This window comes from Artibeus jamaicensis, unplaced genomic scaffold (genome assembly GCF_021234435.1).
Source record: "Artibeus jamaicensis isolate MK-2021 breed Jamaican fruit bat unplaced genomic scaffold, CSHL_Jam_final scaffold_369, whole genome shotgun sequence".
In the NCBI taxonomy this organism is placed as follows: domain Eukaryota; kingdom Metazoa; phylum Chordata; class Mammalia; order Chiroptera; family Phyllostomidae; genus Artibeus; species Artibeus jamaicensis.
Window position 1 is genome coordinate 40,395,783 of NW_026522042.1, and position 21,225 is coordinate 40,417,007.

Below are 21,225 nucleotides of genomic sequence, written 5' to 3' on the forward strand. Positions count from 1 at the left end.
GAGTTCAATAAATATTTGTGGATGACGAATAAATTATGCAGTAACATTTCACATTAGCAGCATTACCAGGCATGAGCATACACATTCATTGAAAGGTTGACAGCCAACTGTCAAAAGTGAATCCTTAATTGGATGCTTATATGAAGTTACAATGAACCTCCTCTTAGATTTAAGAAAAAGTAGTTAAGTTGTCTTCTTACTGGCAAATCCTGGATGGCACTTCTTTAATTGACTGAGGTATTATCAGCACCGTACGCTAGAGCATTAGCCAGCTCCTGCTGCCCACACTCAGACTTGCCTACTCTTTGCCAGAAATCCCATCTGCTCATCATCCTCAGTTTCTTTACAACCCAACAGCATGTTTGTTATTTTTAGGAACAAAAGCAAAACATCACTACTGTAATCACCACATTCATAGTTTAAAAATGAATTGGACTTAACTGGTTAAGTTTTTCAAAGCATTTATTGATACATTAGGCAACTGTACAGATGTCAGAGTATATAAAATCAGTTTTTCTACCTCAATGTTTTTTAAAGTTTTCTTGCTACTGTATTTAAAAAAGTATATAGCTGTACATAATCTTCCACTTTTAAGTGTTATTATTTGTGATACAGGTCTAGAGATAATACTAATAAGCTAAGGATTTCTTTTACCAAGCATTCATTATATTATAAAATATACTGACAAAATTCAGTTTACATTGAAACATTTAAAAAGAAGTAAGGATTATACTGCACTAATACATTAGGAAAATGCAATGTTCATTTATTTGTACTTAAACAGTCCCTGGGCATCTTTTACTTTGGTCAGTAACCCCCCCCAAAAAAATTTTCCATCACTCTGAAAATCCAGAAAATAATCTGGATATAATTTTATTTCTAAATATTTTATTTTTATTTATTTATTTTGAGAGAGGGAAGGGGAAGGAGAAAGGAAGAGAAACATCAATGTGTGGTGGTTTCTCACACACCCCCTACTGGGGACCTGGCCTGCAACCCAGGCATGTGTCCTGACTGGGAATTGAACCAGCCACCCTTTGGTTCACAGGCCCACTCTCAATCCACTGAGCTACACTAGCCAGGGCTAATCTGAATATAATTTAATTATAATTTCTAAAATCCTATATTGTCTACTTTGCTTTAAACACTGCTAACTATAAAAGAGGGAACAAGTTAGAATATTGACTTTAGATTGGTTATCGTTAGACAAAAATGGTATTCCTGATGTCACTGAGTCTTAAAGTAACTTTAGTGTTCATTCGCTTTTATAGGTAAAAGCAAAAAACTGGTGACAACCCAAGTTGACAATAATACGATAATTAAATAAGCCAGGTACTTGGTCTGCTGTATAAATTAACATGATAATTAGAAAAAGGAGAAAGGAACATAAGGAAATATGAAGACAGCATAGATAAACATAAGTGGCAAAGACAATTTATAAAGTTATATTTAAAATAATAGAATTATATGTACTACATAATTACCACTAGAAATGTTATCTGAAGACTGAAGTGATTGCTTAATGAAAAGTTCTTGGCCTGTTATCAAAACTTTATAATTGTTATCTTGTCCTTCTACATTTTAAAAGAAAAGGGATCTTGGGCTAGTCATTTTCAAATACGATAGCAAATATTTGGCCAGCAGCAACAATACAGAAGTTGGAAAGCAGGTCCATAGGAAACCCCAAGACTGTGTCCCACCTCCACCCAACCCCAAAGATCAGCAATTAAAGGGCTAGCCATGTACAAAAACAGATCTGGGGAGAGGTCTGGAGTCCACTTAGGAAATTTGAGCAACACAGTGGAATGGAAGACTTGAGGATAACAGGGTAAGAAGAGAAGGAAGATGGCTTTTTGTGCCTGCATCATCCCATCCCCCAGCCAGCTCAGCTCGGAGCTATTTCCCAGCTAGAAAGAGTTCATCTTGCCAGGAAAGGAAGAGTGGGATGAGGGACAAGCTTCCCCTACTTAAAGGGGCACAACATGAAGGTCCTCATTTGGCTTCACTCCACTTAAAAGGGCAAAGCTGAGACAGGAACAGGAAGAAAAGCAGGGACTACCAGCAGCTGCGCAGCAGGAGCGATCACAGTTCACCATGACCTGCTCTGCCAAGAAGCTCAGCATATTTTGTGACTGAAGAAACTAACAGCCAGTACATCTGTTGGGCACATCTGCAGATTTTATTAGCTTTCTCCTGACAGGTATTTGCATTCACTGGCATTGGCACCTGAAACTCTCCCCTCTTTGTATCCCTAACTCCACAGCCATCACAACCCCTTGCCAGAGCCTGGGAACTACACTGGTAGCTCAGGATTCTATGGCTGTTCAAGTGCAAGACAAGCATAGATCCCTGTAGCTGACCCCTACTACCTGCTTGGGACTAGCCACTCCAGCTTTGCACTTGCATGCCATTGACCTGACTGGCATCAATCACCGGTCTCCACTATACTGTGCATGCCCAGGGGAAGACAGACTGCAGACACGAGAGAGAACACTAACAAGCAGGGCCCCGACAGCTGGGTTCATTCACTGCCCTGCACCACCATGTTCACCTGAGGCTAGCCCCTCCAGCTGTGTACCTGAAACCCCTTGACCCAAACCCTGTCACCGGCCAGCATAGCCATGTGCATGCCTTGGGGGAGCCCCAGGAAAGCACACTGACAGCCAGGGTTCCTACAGCTGCCTTTGAGCCTATAAGTTGTCCCTGGACCTTGTCTGCCCCAGCTTCCACCACTACATGTGTATCTAAAAGTGGCCCCTGTCACTACATAAGCAACTGCAGCTGGTCCCCACAACTAAGTGTGTACACACCACCAACTCTGACCATCCTGCCTTCTGCTCTTGTCCCTAGATACTGAACCTGGAGGCACCACTGAGGACCCCAGCAGCCCTTGCAGACCTGCCACAGTGCTCATCAGGGACCACACAGTTGCTATGGACCCCTGTGTTTTAAGCTGAAAAGACATTATACACCCTACACCTTGGACACAGTGCTACAACATATCCCTGCACTTGGTGCCTTGCAGAACTATGCTTGTGGTAACAGCATGCTCCACATGCCCCCACCTCTTCTCTTACACAAATCAGTCCACAAAGTTCAAAAAAGGTCATTACTTCTTCAAATGCAAGGATAACTATGCAAGGCCACAGGGGTCATGAAAAATCAGGGAAACATGATGCTGTCAAAGGACTATATTACACCTCCAGTAACTATCCCCAGTGAAATGGAGATACAGGAATTGTCTGACAAAGAATTCAAAATAATTGTTCTCAAGATGTTTAGAGGGGTACAAGAGAACACTGATAAAAAATTAACAATATGAAGAAAACAACACAAGAAAAAAGGGAAGTTTGACAAAGACATAGAATATAAAATAGAACGAAATGAAAAATGGAGCTGAATAACTTAGTAGCTAAAGAATTCAATAGAGAGTATCCATACAGTCTTGACCAATCAGAAGAAAGAATGAGTGGGGTAGAGGACAGATCAGTTCAAATTATTCAGTCAAGAACAAACAGAACAGAATGTAAAGGCATGAAGAAAGCCAATGGATTTATGGAATACCATTAAAAGAAATGACACATATCATTAGAATCCCAAAAGAGAAGGGTGAAAAGTATAGAAAGGCATTATTCAAAAATGATGGTTGAGAACTGCCCAAACCTGGAGAGATTTGGACTTCCAAGTTTATGAAGCTAATAAATCACCCCACATTTTCAATGCCATAATTATTTCCAAGACACATGATAATAAAACTCAGATCAAAGATGAAAAAGAATTTCAAAAGCAGCAGGAGAGAAAAAAAATGTCCTTCCTATAAGAGAATCCCCATGTGGTAATCAACAAACACTTCAGCAGAGACTTTGTAGGTAAGAAGAGTGTATGATGATGGTGCTAAGGGGAGGGGGGAAAATAAATGAATTATCTTCTGGAGGGCTGGCCCCTTGTAGTATAGGCTTCCCCCACTAAATGAGTGTTCTAGGAACCCATCTGTATCAGTGTGCCAGCTGGTGCTGTTGTGAGAGGCTGCATTCAGCTTCAGTGCATTTGTTTGAAGACTCTTTTAATGCATTTGCCCATTTCATGATGGGTGATTAATTTATTTAAATATATTTTATTGATTATGCTATTACAGTTCTATTTCCTTTCATTACCCTCCACCCTGCACACCCCTCCCCCATCATTCCCCCCTTTAGTTTATGACCATGTGTCTCAAGTTCTTTAGATTCTATATTTCCCATACTATTCTTGCCCTCCCCCCTATCTATTTTCTACCTACCATCTATGCTACTTATTTTCTGTACCTTCTCCCCCTTCTCCTTCTCCCACTCCCCTGTTGCTAACCCTCCATGTGATCTTCATTTCTATGGTTCTGCTCCTGATCTAGCTGTCCTCTTAGTTTGCTTTTGTTTTAGGTGTGGTTGTTAATAACTGTGAGTTTGCTGTCCTTTCACTATTCATCTTTTTTATCTTCTTTTTCTTAGGTAAGTAAGTCCCTTTAGCATTTCATATAATAAGGGCTTGATGATAATGAACTCCTTGAATTTGATCTTATCTGAGAAGCACTTTATGTGCCCTTCCATTCTAAATGAAAGCTTAGCTGGATAGAGCAATCTTGGATGTAGGTCCTTGCCTTTCATGACTTGGAATACTTCTTTCCAGCCCCTTCCTGCCCGTAAGGTCTCTTTTGAGAAATCAGCTGACAGTCTGATGGGAACTCCTTTGTAGATGACTGTCCTCTTATCTCTTGCTGCTTCTAAGATTCTCTCCTTCATTTTAATCTTGGCTAATGTAATTCTGATGTGCCTTGGTGTGTTCCTTCTTGGGTCCAACTTCTTTAGGACTCTCTGAGCTTCCTGGATTTCCTAGAAGTCTATTTCCTTTGCCAGATTGGGGAAATTCTCCTTTATTATTTGTTCAAATAAGTTTTCCACTGGTAGCTGTTCCTCTTCCCCACTAGTACCCCTATAATTCAGATGTTGGAGCGTTTAAAGATGTCCTGGAGGTTCCTAAGCCTCTCCTCATTTTTTTGAATTCTTGTTTCTCCATCCTTTTCTGTTTGGTCATTTTTTTTCTCTTTCTGGTCCACTCCTTTGATTTGAGTCCCAGTTTCCTTTCCATTACTATTGGTTTCCTGTGCATTTCTATTCATTTCAATTAGTTTAGCCTCCATGTATTCCTCTAATTTGTGACTATAATCAACCAGTTCTGTGAGCATCCTGATCACCAGTGTTTTGAACTGTGCATCTGAAAGTTTGGCTATTTCTTCATCGCTTAGATTTATTGGCTCTGGGACTCTGAGTTGTTCTAGAGCCATGTTTTGATCTGTTCATGCCTGTTAGGTATGAGGAGCAGAGTCTTAGGTGTTCGGCAGGGTGGGGCCACCCAGGTCGCTGTTTTGTGAGGCTGTATGTGGGGGCGGGGTCAGAGAGGGACAATGGCGGTCCCCTCTGCCACTTCCCGCCACTGGGGCCTGCACGGTCTGTCTCACCACCCGGTTCTTCACCGGTTTATCTGCGCACGAATGTGTGACCGTGGTCAGCCCTCAGTGAGTCCACCCGCTGAGTGGTTCATTGTTGTCAGACTTCTATATAGTTCAATTTTCTGTGGTTTGGCTGCATTTTTGTTGCTAAAACTTTGTTGTTTTTAAACTTGGTTGTGTGAGAAGGCACAATGCTTCCACCTACGCCTCCATCTTGGCGGAAGTCCCTCATGATGGGTGATTTATGAGTGCACCTGCCCACACTGAGCTGAGTGGTCAACAGTTTTTGGCCAAAACCAGCATGATCCCCTTTCCTCACCCTCATTCAGCTTACCCCAAATAATATTTTTTTGTTACCCCAGATGAAAAAAAATTCCTCAAAGAGGAACATTTAGCCGATATGGAAGAGGTGAAACAAAAAACAGCAGAAGCACTAAAGGACATCAAAATCAATGAGTTAAAAAACTGTTTTGAGCAGTGGAGAAAAATCCCAATAGCTGTATTGCATCAAATGGACAGTACTTGAAGGTGACTCAAATTTAAATGTGTAAGAATAAATACACAATTTTTAAAATAAATTCCATTTTTGGGTCTCCCCTAGTGTATTAAAAGTGCTGAAAGAAACTGCCAACCAAGAACTTTACCTAGCAACACTGTTCCTCAGACCTGAAGAGAGAAAAAATATCCAACCCAAACCAAAGCTGAGAGAATTCATCATCACTAAACCTTCCTTACATTTGAAATGAAGTGATGCTAATTAGTAACTTGAAAACAAAAATATACAACACAATAGTAAAGGTAAGCATTTAGTTGGGTCGAGAATAATACTGTAATAACAGCATGTTAACTACTTAACTCTAGCTATGACAATTTGTTAGTGGATATACAATATAGAAAAAGGTAAATTTTGATTCAAAATTAAAGGGAGTAAAAGCATAGATTTTTTTGTATGCAGTTGAAGTTAAAATTATTGCCAATGTAAAATAAACAGCTATATCTATAAAATGTCATAGAAGGGCTTTGTGATATAGAAGGGCTTTATGGAAGCCCTATGATAATCACAAAGCAAAAATTACAGTAAATTTAATGAATGTAAAGAGAAGGGATTCAAGGGATGCCACTATGGGAAATAATTCCCAAAGGAAGGCAGCAAGATAGGAAGAAGGAACAAGGGAACCACAAAGCAGCTGGAAATCAATAAAATGGCATTAGTAAGTCCTTAGCTCTCAATAAGCACTATACATGTAAATTAACTGAATTACTCAATCAAAAGATGTAGAGTGGCTGGATGGGTTAGGTACTGCCTATAAGAGGCTCACTTCTGCTTTAAGGACACACCTAGGCTCAAAGTGAAGGGATAGAAAAAGATACTTCATGCAAGTGGAAACCAAAAGACAGCAGGGGTAACTGTTCTTATATCAGACAAAATAGGCTTTAAGCTGAAAATGGTAACGAGACAAAGAAGGTCAATGTATAATAAATAACACATGGGTGAATTCATCAAGAAGACCTAACATCATAAATATATATGCACTGAATATCAGAAGCACCTAAATATATAAAGCAAACACTAACATATCTGAAGGGAGAAGTAGACTATAATACACTAACAGTTGGGGACTTCTATACCCCACTTTTAGCAGAGGATAAACCATCTAGACAGAAAACCAATAAGGAAACATTGGAGTTGAACCACAGTTTAAAGAAAGTGGACCTAACAGACATATACACAACAGAATATATATTCTCAAGTGTATATGGGGCATTCTCCAGGATAGATCACATGATTGGTCACAAACAACTCTTAGCAGATTTAAGATTGATATGGTACTAAGCATTTTCTATAAACACAATGCCATGACACTAAAAGTCATTAACAGGAATGAAACTGGGAAAGGCACAAAAGGGTGGACATTAAACAACACTCCAGAATAACTAATGGGTCAATGAAGAAATAAAAAGGGAAATAAAAAAATCACTTGAAACAAACAAAAGTGTGAAAACAACATACAATGCTAACAGACACAGCAAAAGCAGTTCCAGGAGTAAAGTTACAGTGATAAATAGCTACATTAAGAAAAAAGAAAGATGTCAAGTAAGCAACCTACTTTTACACCTCAAGGAACTAGAAAAAGAAGAAAAGACCAAGCCTAAAGTTAGCAGAAGAAAGGAAGTAATGAAAATCAGATCAGAAATAGATGAACTAGAGACCAGGAAAACAATAGAAAAGATCAATAAAACCATAGGCTGGTTTTGTTCACAGAGTAAACACAATTGACAAACCTTTAACTAGACTAAGAAAAAAAGAGATGAAACGTAAATAAATGTAACCAGAAACATTAGGAAAACATTAGGACAGATAGTAAAGGAAATATGAAGGCTCACAAGACAAAAATGAATAATCGTATATCTATAAATTGTATAACCTGGAAGAAATACACACATTTTTAGAAACATATGCATACTTTTTATTGTATAGTCTTTCTACTTATAAAAGAAGTTTGCTGTAAAACAGTGTGCTGTGTTACACCAGTAGCAGCTTCATACATATATCACGTTTCTCACATCTCTTGATTATATTATTGGCTGTGTGGTTGATCTAATCTCATGTTGTTTTATAAATTCAGTGTAGTTTGAGTGTCAGTGTTTATGAAGTCTACAGTAATGTACAGTAGTATACACTAAAGTCCTAAGTCTTCAAATTCACTCACCACTCACTGAGTAATTTACCTAGAGCAACTTTCAGCCCGGCCGCTCCATTCATGAGCATGCCCCATGCAGGTGTACCATTTTTTATGCTGTCTTTTTACTCTACCTTTTCAACATTTAGATACATTTACACACACACATATTTGCCATACTAATGACACATTTCTCTGAATGTATGCCTGTCATTAAACAGCACATGTCTGTATATTACAAAGCTATAGTATAAAAATTATGGTACATAAAAACAATATGGTACTGGTGGAAAAATAGACACCCAGACCAATAAAACAGAATCAACCACCCAGAAACAAACATTTACATATGTGGTCAATAAATATTTGACAAGAGAGCTAAGAATACTCAGTAAGGAAAGAATATTCTCTTCAATATGTGGTATGGAGAAAACTGGCTAACCAGGTACAGAAGAATAAAATTGGATCCCTATCTTGTATCACTCACAAAAATTAATTCTGAATGTATTAAAGACTTGGACATAAGACCTGAAGCCATAAAATTTCTAGAAGAGAAGATCAGGGAAAATCTCCTTGACAAGAGTCTTGGCAATGATCTTTTGGATACACCTACAGCACAAGCCATAAAATAACATAAATACATGGGGCTACATCAAATTAAAAAATTTTTGCATAACAAAAATAATGATTAACAAAATGAAAGGAAATATTTGTGAATCCTATATCTGATAAGCAGTTGATATCCAAAATATGTAAAAAATTTACAAACTGGGTAGCAAAATTAAAAAAAAACCTGATTTTTAAGTAGGCAAAAGAGCTAGATTTTTTTTTCTAAAAGGACATACTAATTGTCAATAGGTACATGAAAGTGTACTCAACATTAGTAATCATCAGGGAAATGAAAGTCAAAAGTACAATAGCACCTCGTACATGTTAGCCTGGCTATTACCAAAAACAAGAAGTAACTACAGTTGACAAGGATGTGGAGAAGAGGGAACACCTGTGCACTGGGAATGTAAATTGGTACTCCTATTATAAAAAACAATGTGGAGATTCCTCAAAAAATACAAAAGACCAACTACCACATCACCCAGCAACCCTACTTCTGGGAATGCACCCAAAGGAAATGAAATCAGGATCTCAAAAAAGTGTCTGCACTCCCGTGTTCACTGCGGTGTTAGTCACAGTAGCCAAGATGTGGACATGCCCAAGTATCTGTTAAACTAAATATTATTCAGCCATGAGAAAGAAGAAAATCCTGCCATTTGTGACAGTACAGTTGGGCTTTCAGGGCACTGTGCTAAGGGAAATAAGTGAAACAGACAGACAAATACTGTATGGTATCACTTGTATGTGGAATCTAAAAAGTGTCAAACACATAGAAGCAGAAAGTAGGGGCTAAAGGGGTGGGTAAAATGGGGAAATGTTGGTGAGAGGGTACAGACTTCCAGTTACAAGTAAGCTATGGAGAGCTGAAGTACAGCAGAGTGATTAGAGTTAATAATACTGTGTGATATATTTGAAAGTTGCCAAGCTTCTTTTAATGCTAAGTTCAAATGCATAAAAATTAATCTTTGAACATCAGAAGACTTACCAGAAAAGAGCATAATAACTTAAGTATTTAACATCTATATAAAATAACTGTTACAAAATTTGACAAAAATACACATCTAGAACATGTGGTTATTTTTTTAAAACTCCATATGTAAGAAGAGTAAATTTTGAATGTTCTCACCACAGAAAGAAACATGATGTGACACAGGTGTCAGGTAAGACTATGATGACAATCATTTTGCAATATATGTTCAAATCTACACCTGCATTCTTAAATTTACATAATCTTTTTATGTCAATGAACATAAATAAATATCTCAATAAAGATGGAAGAAATGAAATCAGGCATTGCAAATAACTGAAAACCAAATACAATATTTAAGATAGTTCTTTTGAAAAGGATTGAAATGTTTCTATAAATATGCTTTTGAGTTTAGTATGTAAGAAAAACAGTTATTTTTCCATACTAAACAGTTTCTCTTAGTTTATCAAATATTTCTTTATATCTTAGTTTATCTGCAAGTTAATCAATATATCCACTTTGGAATTCAACTTGATCATCCTGAATATTTGCAAAAACACCCTCATTGACACATAAAGTAACCTTTGATTTATTGTGCTGTAATTGTAAGCCTGAAGGGCTCTGCCACATGCCATTGGGAAGGTTTTTTTTTTGCTAGACTTCCACTAGATTTTAGGTCTTATCTGACCTGATTGTTTGTAATGATGTTCCTGAGGCAGTTTCTAAACTAAAAGAAAATGTACTCTAGAACACTGTTAAACACTAAATGTTTTAAGGAATTGTTGACCATCCCTGGAAGAGATAGGAAAGACTTCACAGAGGGTTCAGGGAGCCATGAAAAATGAGCGGGATTTTCAGGTGAGTAAAGAAGGCATTTGTTATAGGTTGAGTTACGTGCCCCCTAAATTGGTAGTGCACCCAACTCCTAGTACCTCAGAATGTGACCTCACTTGGAAATAGGTTCACTATAGATATAATTAAGATGATGTTATACTGGAGAGTGAGCTAATCCATCATGACTGGTGTCCTCATAAAGAGGAAATTGTGCAAGCACAGACACACACAAGGAAAACACCACGTAAAGATTGAGTTCTGCTGTCACAAGGCAAGGAGCTACCAGAACCTGGGAGTACGACCTGGCACTGATTCTTCCCCAGTGCCCTCGGAGGAGCATAGCACTTTTAACACCTTTATCTCAGACTTTGAGCTTCTTGAACTATGAGACAAAACATTTTTGTTGTTTAAGCCACTTAGTTTATGGTACTGTGTTATAGCAGCCCTATCAAACTAACACAGCATTCCCGATCAGGGAAGCAGTATTGTGAAATAGGCTGTGGAAGATAGTATCATAGTTCTGTTTTGTGATACCTGACGCAGGAATTTTAGAAGGAAAAAATAATGCAAGCACTGGCCTGAGTATGACAATTTCTTTTATAAATATTTTTCTACTAGAAAAAAAGCTAAGCATAATAATGTCAGGGGTAAAATTGGGAGTATATTTCTGCTAAATGTATCATGAATAAAGAAATAAAATGTTTACTAGTCATAAGTCAACATCATAAAATGTTTACTGAGCAAGGACATTAATGGCCATACCCCACAGGAGAGACTTGTCTGTTGTCTTTAGCTCCAAAATCACCTTGGTAATCAGCTCTGTGAAAAAGAATCTAAGACTTCTTAATATTTTTTCTTTGTCAGATGGCTCAACATTAAACTTTTTAGTAGAGGGTGATGGAGAATCATTGCAACAGGAAAGAATTTCTCTTCCTGACTCTGGCGTAGTTTTGCTGGGCAGCCCCTGTGGGGGAAACAGTCTCAGTGGAGCCCTTCCTACAGTCTCCCACATTTAGGGTACAAGAAGCCCATCACTGTGCTTCTGCAGCATGGGCCAAACAGTACTAGGATCCTTATAGCATGTCACACAAGCACATAAAGGTCTCGAACAACAACCAATTTGACCTAAGTGATATTTATAGATCACTCTACCCAACAGCAGTAAAATACACAATCTTTTCAGGTAAACACAGAATAATTTCCAGGACAGAGTATATACTAGACCATAAAATATGTCACAGTAAATTTAAAGAAACTGAAATATTTCAGAGTATGTTTTCCAACCACAGTAATTAAATTATAAATCAATTTAAAACAGAACTTTGGATTTGTAGCATAATGCTTCTGGTGAGACATCTATGTCTGAACAGCCTTTCTAAAACTCTAAAGAAAGAACTGTACTCTCCACAGCTCTTAGAGGAAAATATATAGCATTAAGTGGTTATATTAGAAAACAAAAAGTTTCAAATCAATAATTTTAGCTTTCACATTAAAAAAAACTAGAAAAAAGACTCAATTAACCCAAAGCAACCAGAAGCAATGAAATAATAGACGCAGTAGAAATAAAAAAAACTAATTAAAACAAACATCTTTGAAAAAAAAAACAACAAAATTGATAAATCTTTACCTAGACCAACCCAGAAAAAAAAGAGGCACAAATTACCAACAACAGGATTGAAAGAGAGAACATTACTACTGACTGTACAGATGGAAAGGGTAATAAGGTATTAACTGCACTTCTTTTTTAACAATTACACAATTTTGATGATTGGATACATTTCCAGAAACATAAAAACTACCAAAACTATTTTAAGAGGTAGAAAATCTGGATAGACCTCCAAGAAGTAAAAATTTGGCTTGGTAATGAAGATATATTTAAACAAAGATGGCTCTATGGGCAAATTGAAGAAGAAATAATACCAACCCTACATAAATCCTTTACAAAATAGAGGAAGAGGGTTAGGGTTATACATGTCCCAACTCATTCAATGGGGCCAGTATTATCCTGATGCAAAAGCCAGATGAAAACATGATGAAAAAAGAAAACTGAACAATATCCCTCATGAAGAGATATACAAAATTTTTAGCAGAATCCAACCACATATAGAAGGGCTTATGTACCATGACCAAGTAGAATTTATCTTAGAAATAACGCAATCATCACAATAGAGGGAGAAAAATCATTTGAAAAATCCAAAATTCATTCACAATGAAAACTCAACAATCTAGGAATATAATGGAACTTTCCTCATCTGATAAAGAGTCTCCCTAGAAAACCTACAGCTAACCTCACTACTTAATAGTGAATGATTGTTTCCCCAGAGGATCCAGAACAAGAAAAAAATGTCTGTTCTCATCAATTTTATTCAGTGCTGTAGTGGAGGTTCTAGTCCTTAGACTAGCTTGTCAAGCTAGTTAAGTGAGTTAAGAAAAAATAAATTGAAGGCATACATAGTAGTGGGGGAAAAAAACTGTTCCTGTTGACACATGACATAATCTTGAATGCAGAAAATCCAAAGAAATCAACAAAAAAGCTACTAGTTTAGCAAGCTCTCATAATACAAAGTCAATAGACAAAAATAATTTGATTTCTATATGCTAGCAAAGAACAGTATAAAAATAAAATTAAGTAAATAGCCCATTCTCAATAACATAAAAAGAATAAAATACTTTAGCCCTGGCTGGTGTGGCTCAGTGGATTGAGCACGGGCTTCAAAACAAGGGGTCATCAGTTTGATTCCCAGTCAGGGCACATGCCTGGGTTTCGGGCTGGGTTCCCAGTGTGGGCCACATAAGAGTTAACCACACATTGATGTCTCTCCCTTTTCCTCTATCTAAAAATAAATAAATAAAATCTTTAAAAGAAGAATAAAATACTTTGGAATACATTTAACAAAGGAGTGTAAAAACACTACAAAGCACTGCTTAGACAAAGTAGAAGATCTAAATATATTCAAAGAAATTACATATTCATGGATTGGGAATCTCAGTATTGTTAAGATGACAGTTCTTCCCAAATTGACCTATAAATTTTTTAAAATCTTTCATTTTATTTAAGATTTTATTTATTTTTAGAGAGATGGGAAGGGAGGCATAAAGAGAGGGAGAAAAACATTGATGGGAGACATACATTGACTGGCTGCCTCTGACACACCCCCAATCAGGGACCTGACCCACAGCCCAGGCATGTGACCTGACTGGGAATTGAACCAGTGACCCTTTTGTTCACAGGCCAGCACTCAGTCCACTAAACCACACTACCTATAGTTTTAAAGCAATATCTATCACAATCCCAGAAGGTTCCTATTTTTGTTTTTGTAGAAATGCATAAGCTGATCCTAAAGTTGCAAAGGAAATGGAAAGAACCTAGGAAGCTAAGACAATGTTAAAAAAGAATAAACTTGAGTGATTTACAGTAAACAATTTCAAAACTTACTATGCATCTGCAGCAATTAAGACAGTGTAGTACTGACGTACAGATAGATGTGTAGATATATAGATTAGTAGAACGGAATTGAGAAGCCAGAAATAAAATCATTCAACTTACGGTCAATTGAATTCAATAGGGAATGCATCATCTTTTTAACAAATGTCACTAGAACAATTGAAATAGGAGGAGTGGGGGGAGGAGGAAGAATAGGGAAGGAAAAGAGGAAGAAAAAGAAGAGGAAAGAGGAAGAACAACAACAAAGCAATAACAACACAGACCCTTATCTCAAACCACACACAAAATTTAAGGTCATATCAGAGTCCTAAATGTAAGAGCTAAAATTGAAAATTTCTAGATAGAAACACAGGAGGAAAATCTTTCTGACCTTGGGTTAGGCAAAGATTTCTTAGAAGTGGCAACAATAACACAACCCATAAAAGAAAACTTTGATAACTTGGACTTGAAAATAAAAAAAAATTCACTCTTTAAAAGACACTATTAAAAATGATAAGACAAACCATCGATATATGTTTAAAAAGATGAGTTACCAAATGACAATAAATATTTGCAAGTCACATGTCCGTTAACAGATTCGTATCCAGAATTATAAAGAACTTTTACAACACTATAAAAAGAGACAAACAATCCAATTAAACAATGACAAAATATTCCAATATTTGAAATGACATATCATCGATTCAAATTGATATGAATAGATATATGAGTAGCTAATGAGCACGTGAAGTTGCTCAACATTACTAGCCATTAGGAAAATGGAAATTAAAAACCACAGTGTGATACCACTACCCACCCATTAGCATGCCTATAATCAAAAGGATAACAATACTAATTATTGTTAAAGATGTGGAGCAATGGCCACTTTCATAAATTGTCAGTGGAAGTGTAAAATTCTATTGCCTCTTTGTAAATAAACTTACTATATGGACCAGCAATTACACTCCCAGGCATCTATTCAAGAGAAATAAGACTTATACAGTAATGTTCACAGTAGCATTAGTAATAATAGTCCCAAATTGGAAACAATCCAAATGTCATCAGCTGTTGAAGAAATAAAATGTTGAACATTCATATAATGGTCGGTGTTAGCAGCCAGATGCTAAAGACTCTGTGTTGTGTAACCATATATGCAATTCCCCCCGAGGCAAATGTATAGAGAAAGGAAGCAGAGCAGTGGTTGCCAGGAGCTGGGGAATTATTGGAGTTGATTTACAACACTCTTGCAATGGTCTATGAATGTCTGCTACTGAAGTTCCCAGAGCTACCCTGGTCACTTACCTTCCTAAGATTTCTTTGTGCAATTCTTTCTGTAATTCTATTAAATACCCTAGTTGTCTTCCTACATATTTACTGTTTTATTTAGATTAGCCAAAGTCTGTCTAAGTATGCTCTAGTTATACCACTTCTCAAGATTTGCTTGTGCAATTATTTCTTCCACTCCATAAAATAAGCTTTCCATCATTGTCTACACTTTCTGTTTAATCTAGCTGGAATAAATTTTTGTGATAAAAAACAACTTATGCCAATGACAAGGTTCCAGATGTAAGTCATAACATACTAGAGACATCATAAACTAATCTAGAGTTCTGGGTTATAAAAAAGAAGAGGGTCATGTGGTTTAGCCTGGGAAAAGACTAAGAGAGTTTCTGCTTTATTTCTGGAAGTCCTATTTTGAAATGCACTACACACATATACAAACACACAGCACTCATGCGAGCACAGTTCACACTCCTCTGATTCTTTTTAGTACAACCTATTAACCCTTCTTCCAGGCTCCCTTGCTGTCCTCAGAATATAATCAGAGGGCCACTACTCCTCCTTCAAAGATGGGGCCACTTATTGATCCTTCCTTACCTGAAATTACATCTAAATTGCTCTCTACTGACAAAATCTAACATTCCATAGAGTAGATTCTCTGTAGATCTCATTTGTTTGAAAAGCAAAACACAAAGATTAAGCAGAGGCACCAAAATCTTTTCTCATAAAAGAGCCCACACTCATCTGCACTCCTTCACAGCACAAGTGTTCCCTTCCCGTCTCCATGCTCCCTAAAATTACTCTCTTCAAAGTCACCTCTTGGTTCATAATCCATAATTTTAATGTAGGTTTCTCTCTCTCTATGCTAATTTACTTACTGGAGTTTATCTTAATTTTGGTTTCTGGTTTCCTCCAGGGACCTGGGCTCACTTGTAAGGAACCCTCTCTTTTCGTACTGGAACTTGTCACTGCTTGTTTCATCTAAGAGGACTAGTAATGAAGGCATATATGCACACTGGGACGAGAATGATTCTGGAGGTTGGAGCTCTAAAATTATCTCAGAGGAAGGCACAGTAGGTAACCACTGTACTCACATCATCCCACAATCATATCAAAATTATAACTAGACTATGGAACAATGCTCCTTGTGAGCTGCCTGAAATCTAGCTGAATGGCAATACTATAACTTAAGACACACAGAAGCTATGTTGAGACTGTAAGCCCTATCAAATGAGAATTCAATTCATGAGGATTTGTTTCCTACCCAAAATGGTTAATTTAAGGATTCATGAAGTGCTCTCTCCCTTCCATGTGGAGAAAATCATATCAAGAGCCTCTACCCTCATGGGAGTCAAATGGGATTGGAGATACAATTCTGCTAACAACCAAGTGCTTGTTTATTGATCGCTTACTGGACCAAAAATAAGAGCTACAAAAACCAGTTTTGTGACAATTGGGAAATTTTGAAGATAGATTATATACTAGATGCTATTATGGCAGTACTTTTTAATATCTGGGGTAAAACAATCACATTGATTTTCTCTTTGGCGATGAATGCTGAAATATCAAGGGTGAAGTGTCAGTTCTACCTACTTTTCTTTTAAAATAGTTCAGCCAAAAAAAAAAAGTCTGAAGATAGCCCTGGCTGGCATGGCTCAGTGGATTGAGCGTGGGCCTGCGAACCAGAGTGGGAATCGAGGTTCGATTCCCAGTCAGGGCACATGTCTGGGTTGCAGGCCAGTTCCCAGCGGGGGATACATGAGAGGCAACCATACATTGATGTTTCTCTCCCACTCTTTCTCCTTCCCTTCCTCTCTCTCGAAAAATAAATAAATAAAATATTTTTTTTAAAGTCTGAAGATAAAGCAAATGTAATATAATAAGATAATGTGGGAATCTAGGCCAAGAATAAATAGGTGTTACTTTCCCCACTTCCTCAAATAAACAAAATAAAATTATCTCAAGAGTGTCAGGGTGGAGCAGTCTGACCTTCGCCAGAGTGGTAGGGCTAGGACAGGCCCGCAGTTGGAAATTCTGCTGGGAGATTAATAGAGGAATCAATGGAAGTAATACTGTGGCCATTGCTTCTCTAAACTGGTTCAAGTAGTTGTTGTTTTTATGTTTCAATAGCCACATTATGTCTATCAATGGACACATTTTATCCCTGATTTTGTCATCTTTGCAGAATTCGACACTTTTCATCATTATTTTCTGACCACTCATTTATTAAAAGTTTTCCTCCCCTAATTTTTGTGCTTATCCTCCTTCCTAGTTTGGTTTTATTTGTTTTTTACTGTTGTATTTGTCCCTTTAAGGTTACCCACTGCATTTGTGTGTCATGTGCAATTGGAATAACTATATCTACCCTCAAGATTAAATCACATACTGTATCTTAGTTCTAGGGTTTCCTGACATTTCATTTTTCAGAACTTATCCACAATGGATCTCAATATTTTCCACTCTTTCTCACAAAGATGCTCTTATTTTTGGTGCTAAATTATAGCACTATTACATAGTACCCCAGGCCAGAAACATAAAATCCTTTTTCTGCTTTACCATCAACAGTAGATTACTGAATTTACTAAGTACTACTTTTAGAACCAGTGGTTCTCAAAGTGGGGTTCCCAGATTACCACCACCAGCAGTATCTGGGAACTTGTTAGAAATTTAAATTCTCAGGCCTAATAAATAAGAAACTCTGGGGATGGAGACAGCAGTCTGTTAATATGTCTTCCAGGGAATTTTTGATGCACACTAAAGACTGAGGACCCATATTCTAAACTAGTAGTTGTTAATCCAAGGAACTCATGGTTGGGCTTCAGGAAGACCAAAAAGCACATGATAGTCTAAAATTCAATGTATATCTATATATACTTCTCTAAGTGGATAGCTTTTATTTTCAATTGGGGTTAAGCAATTCCATATTTAGGACTACTTTCCATTATTACCACCACTTAAATCTGTGATCCAGTCCCTTTGTCTCTGGTTTACACCCTTTTCAATGTATCTCCATGCTTCAGAGACAATGGTCATTCTAAAACATGAATCTGATCACAGTCACTTTGCTGCTCAAAGATCTTTCATAGTTCCCAACAGCTTATGATAAAGTGACTTCTTATGATAAAATGGCCTCTTAGTATGACAAACAACACCTTTCATCAAGGCTTATTCTTTTGTATGCATCTCCAGTCACTCTCAGCTTTTGTTTAGCAATAATAAACATGAATGTTCTGGACCTCCCTTAGGCTTCTCATACATCTCTGTCTTTGAATACTCTGCATGCTGTTTCTGGAAGGCCCTTCACTACTCCCCGCTCCCTCCTTGCCTAATTTCTATTTATTCAAGTCTCAGTGCAACATGTCTTCTGGGAAGTCTTTCACTAGGACTACGTTTAAGTGGCCTATTATACCTCTGGCAATAGTTCTCAAACATTTTGGTCTTAGAACTGGTTTACACTCTTAAACATTATTGAGGGCCCTAAGAGATTTATGGGCTATTGATCTATAATCACAATACTACAAGTTAAATCTATCAAATTTAATTATTTTAGAACTCATTAAAATAATGATAAACCCCCGGGTTAGTCATTAATACTGTATTTTCATGATAAAACAGTATTTTCCAAAAAAATTGAGAAGAGTGTTGTTTTACATTTCTCAAATCTCTTTAATGTCTGGTGTAATAAAAGACAGCTGGATTTTTATATCTGTGCATTTAATCTGTTGTAATGTGTTTTGGTTGAAACGTGAACAATATCTGGTTTTACACAGATGTCAAACTGGATATATGGTAGTTTCTTACACTGCAGTTGCAATGTGGATTTAGTCTGAACTTGTATCAATGAACTGTTTGTTTCCTGGTGCATTAAAAATCCAAGGTCTTACACTTTTATGACTTTTTAATTTTGTAAGAACATGCATTAGTTATTTTGAAAATAGTTGTTCATTGAGTTGCAGAGACTGTCCCAATATCCACATATTTCCTTATAATATCAAAAGTATATTTGTTAACATCAGTGGTATTTATAGTAGAAAAGTCTCGAAGTACTGGAAAACTCTCAAGCTCAACGTGGTGGATATAGACTTTACAAATTTTGGATTTTTGCATGAAAACTCAAGTGCTTTTGCTGGTGACAACCATTTTAGTTGGGCATGTAGCAGAAGTACTTACTTCTTTATACAGTAAAATGAAGTACTGTAAAGTGAAAGAAGTACTTTCTTTATACAGTAAAATGACATGTATGCTGGGGTGAAGACAAGTAAAATTAATAATTTTGACTCCTTGGTCATGGTCATTCTTCAGTTAAACTAGCTTATTTAAAACATCTCACATTTTGTGTGCTGTGAGTGCAAGAAGACGACAAAATGCTGCTAATAGTGCTGGTTGGTGCCCCGGACCTGATTCCTGCTGGGGTGCCAGCAGTTAAATCTATTATTGCTTTTACACCGTTAGTGCAAATGTTAACATTAAGTTAAAAAGGTAAATAACGTCTTAGTATTGTTATAAACCTTGTTCGACCTGAGGACGCCCCTGAAAGTTTCCTCCAGGCCCCTCAGAGTTCTGTGGATGGCATTTTGGGAACAGCTGTCCTAGAAACCTCATACTACTGTTGGTTGTCTCTCATTAGGTTGCAATTTCTCTGTGGACCGTCGGTAACTGTCTTTTATGTGCTCTTGCCTAACAGTGTCCGGTGTAAAACTATAAATATCAAAACCTGTGGAAAGAGCGAATAAATAAGTTACAAACGACGACCATATAGCCTTAATCTTGCTACCTGTCCTCAATTTACACGTTTTGCAAAATTTTCTAAGTTTCTTCACAGTTATGGCACTGGCCAATTTTTTAAATAGCTGAGGTGGAGGAGTTGCCTGGTATCATAATAACGCGTTATAGTTTCGTTAGGTATGGTTAAGCATTCATCTGTGATGCCAGGGAGTCATTCCTCTCCCGCACGAGCAAGCCAGGTCTTCTCGTTCCCCTTTCGTTTCGTAGTCCTACCTAGAGACTGGCAAGAGCTGGGTCCCTCACGTGTACAGGAACACAAGACTTGGGGCGAGTCGTAGCCCGGTTAAAAAAATCGATAAAAACTTTTGAGGGGAAAACAGGAGGAAGAGAAAACGCCTCAGCGAGCCCCAAGTGCTCGCGAGATCCGCCAGGTTGCCCGAGCGACGCTTCCGGCCGGCGCGCGCAGCCTTGGGAGCAGGCGAGTTGGGAAATTGGCGGCTAGACCTGCCCGCCCCCCGTGAATTTGCCAGCGGGAGCGCGCTCGCGGCCGTGCGTGCTCCGCTTTCCCGGCTCGGTTGCTGACGCGTCGCGGACGTTGGGGAACCGGAGGGAGCGGCAGCAGGAGCGGGATGAACAGCGGCGGAGGCTTCGGCTTGGGTTTAGGCTTCGGCCTCAGCCCTACTGCGGTGATTCAGGTGACGAATCTGTCGTCGGCAGTGACCAGCGAGCAGATGCGGACCCTTTTTTCCTTCCTAGGAGAAATCGAGGAGCTTCGGCTTTACCCCCCAGAGTAAGTGCTCAAGCTCGGCTGGGGGAGGGGAGCGGGCGCCCTAGAGACCTGAGGACCGCGGCGCGCGGGGAAGAGCGCGGAACGGGGGCGCGCGGTCCCGTCACGTGACCGCTTGGTCTTACCTTGGTGCCCACGTTTGAATAGGGCATCAGGGCCCGGGGCCTCTGAATCCCACCCTTCTTGTTAGTTGGACTTTACCTATTTAACCTCTGCACCGAGCCTTTACACACGTTGCCTTTTTCGTGTCTTCCGGGCTTGTGCTCCTCGTGGAATCCTCCGATTCAATGTCTCCCCCCTCCCCTTTTTTCCCGAACTTAAGATGGCTGCAGGTGGGCCCCAGTAGTCCTCCCGGCTAACGTCTGGTGTGTAAGGTGAAAATCGCCAGGACTGCGCCGTTGAAACTGTCTAGCCCTCAGGGCCTAGTGTCAGGCC

General features: G+C 38.3%; 1 protein-coding gene across 2 annotated transcripts in view; it reads left to right on the forward strand.

The window, feature by feature from the left end:
• The first annotated feature begins 20,506 nt into the window (after positions 1-20,506).
• SREK1 (splicing regulatory glutamic acid and lysine rich protein 1) overlaps positions 20,507-21,225 on the forward strand; it is a 39,463-nt gene continuing 38,744 nt past the window's right edge. Inside the window, exon 1 of one of the 2 annotated variants that reach the window (XM_037150761.2) lies at positions 20,507-20,793. In XM_037150761.2, coding sequence (XP_037006656.1) covers positions 20,633-20,793 — 161 coding nt within the window. In that variant the 5' untranslated portion in view covers positions 20,507-20,632. The remainder of the gene's footprint in view (positions 20,794-21,225) is intronic. The other variant, XM_037150760.2, reaches the window with a different exon arrangement.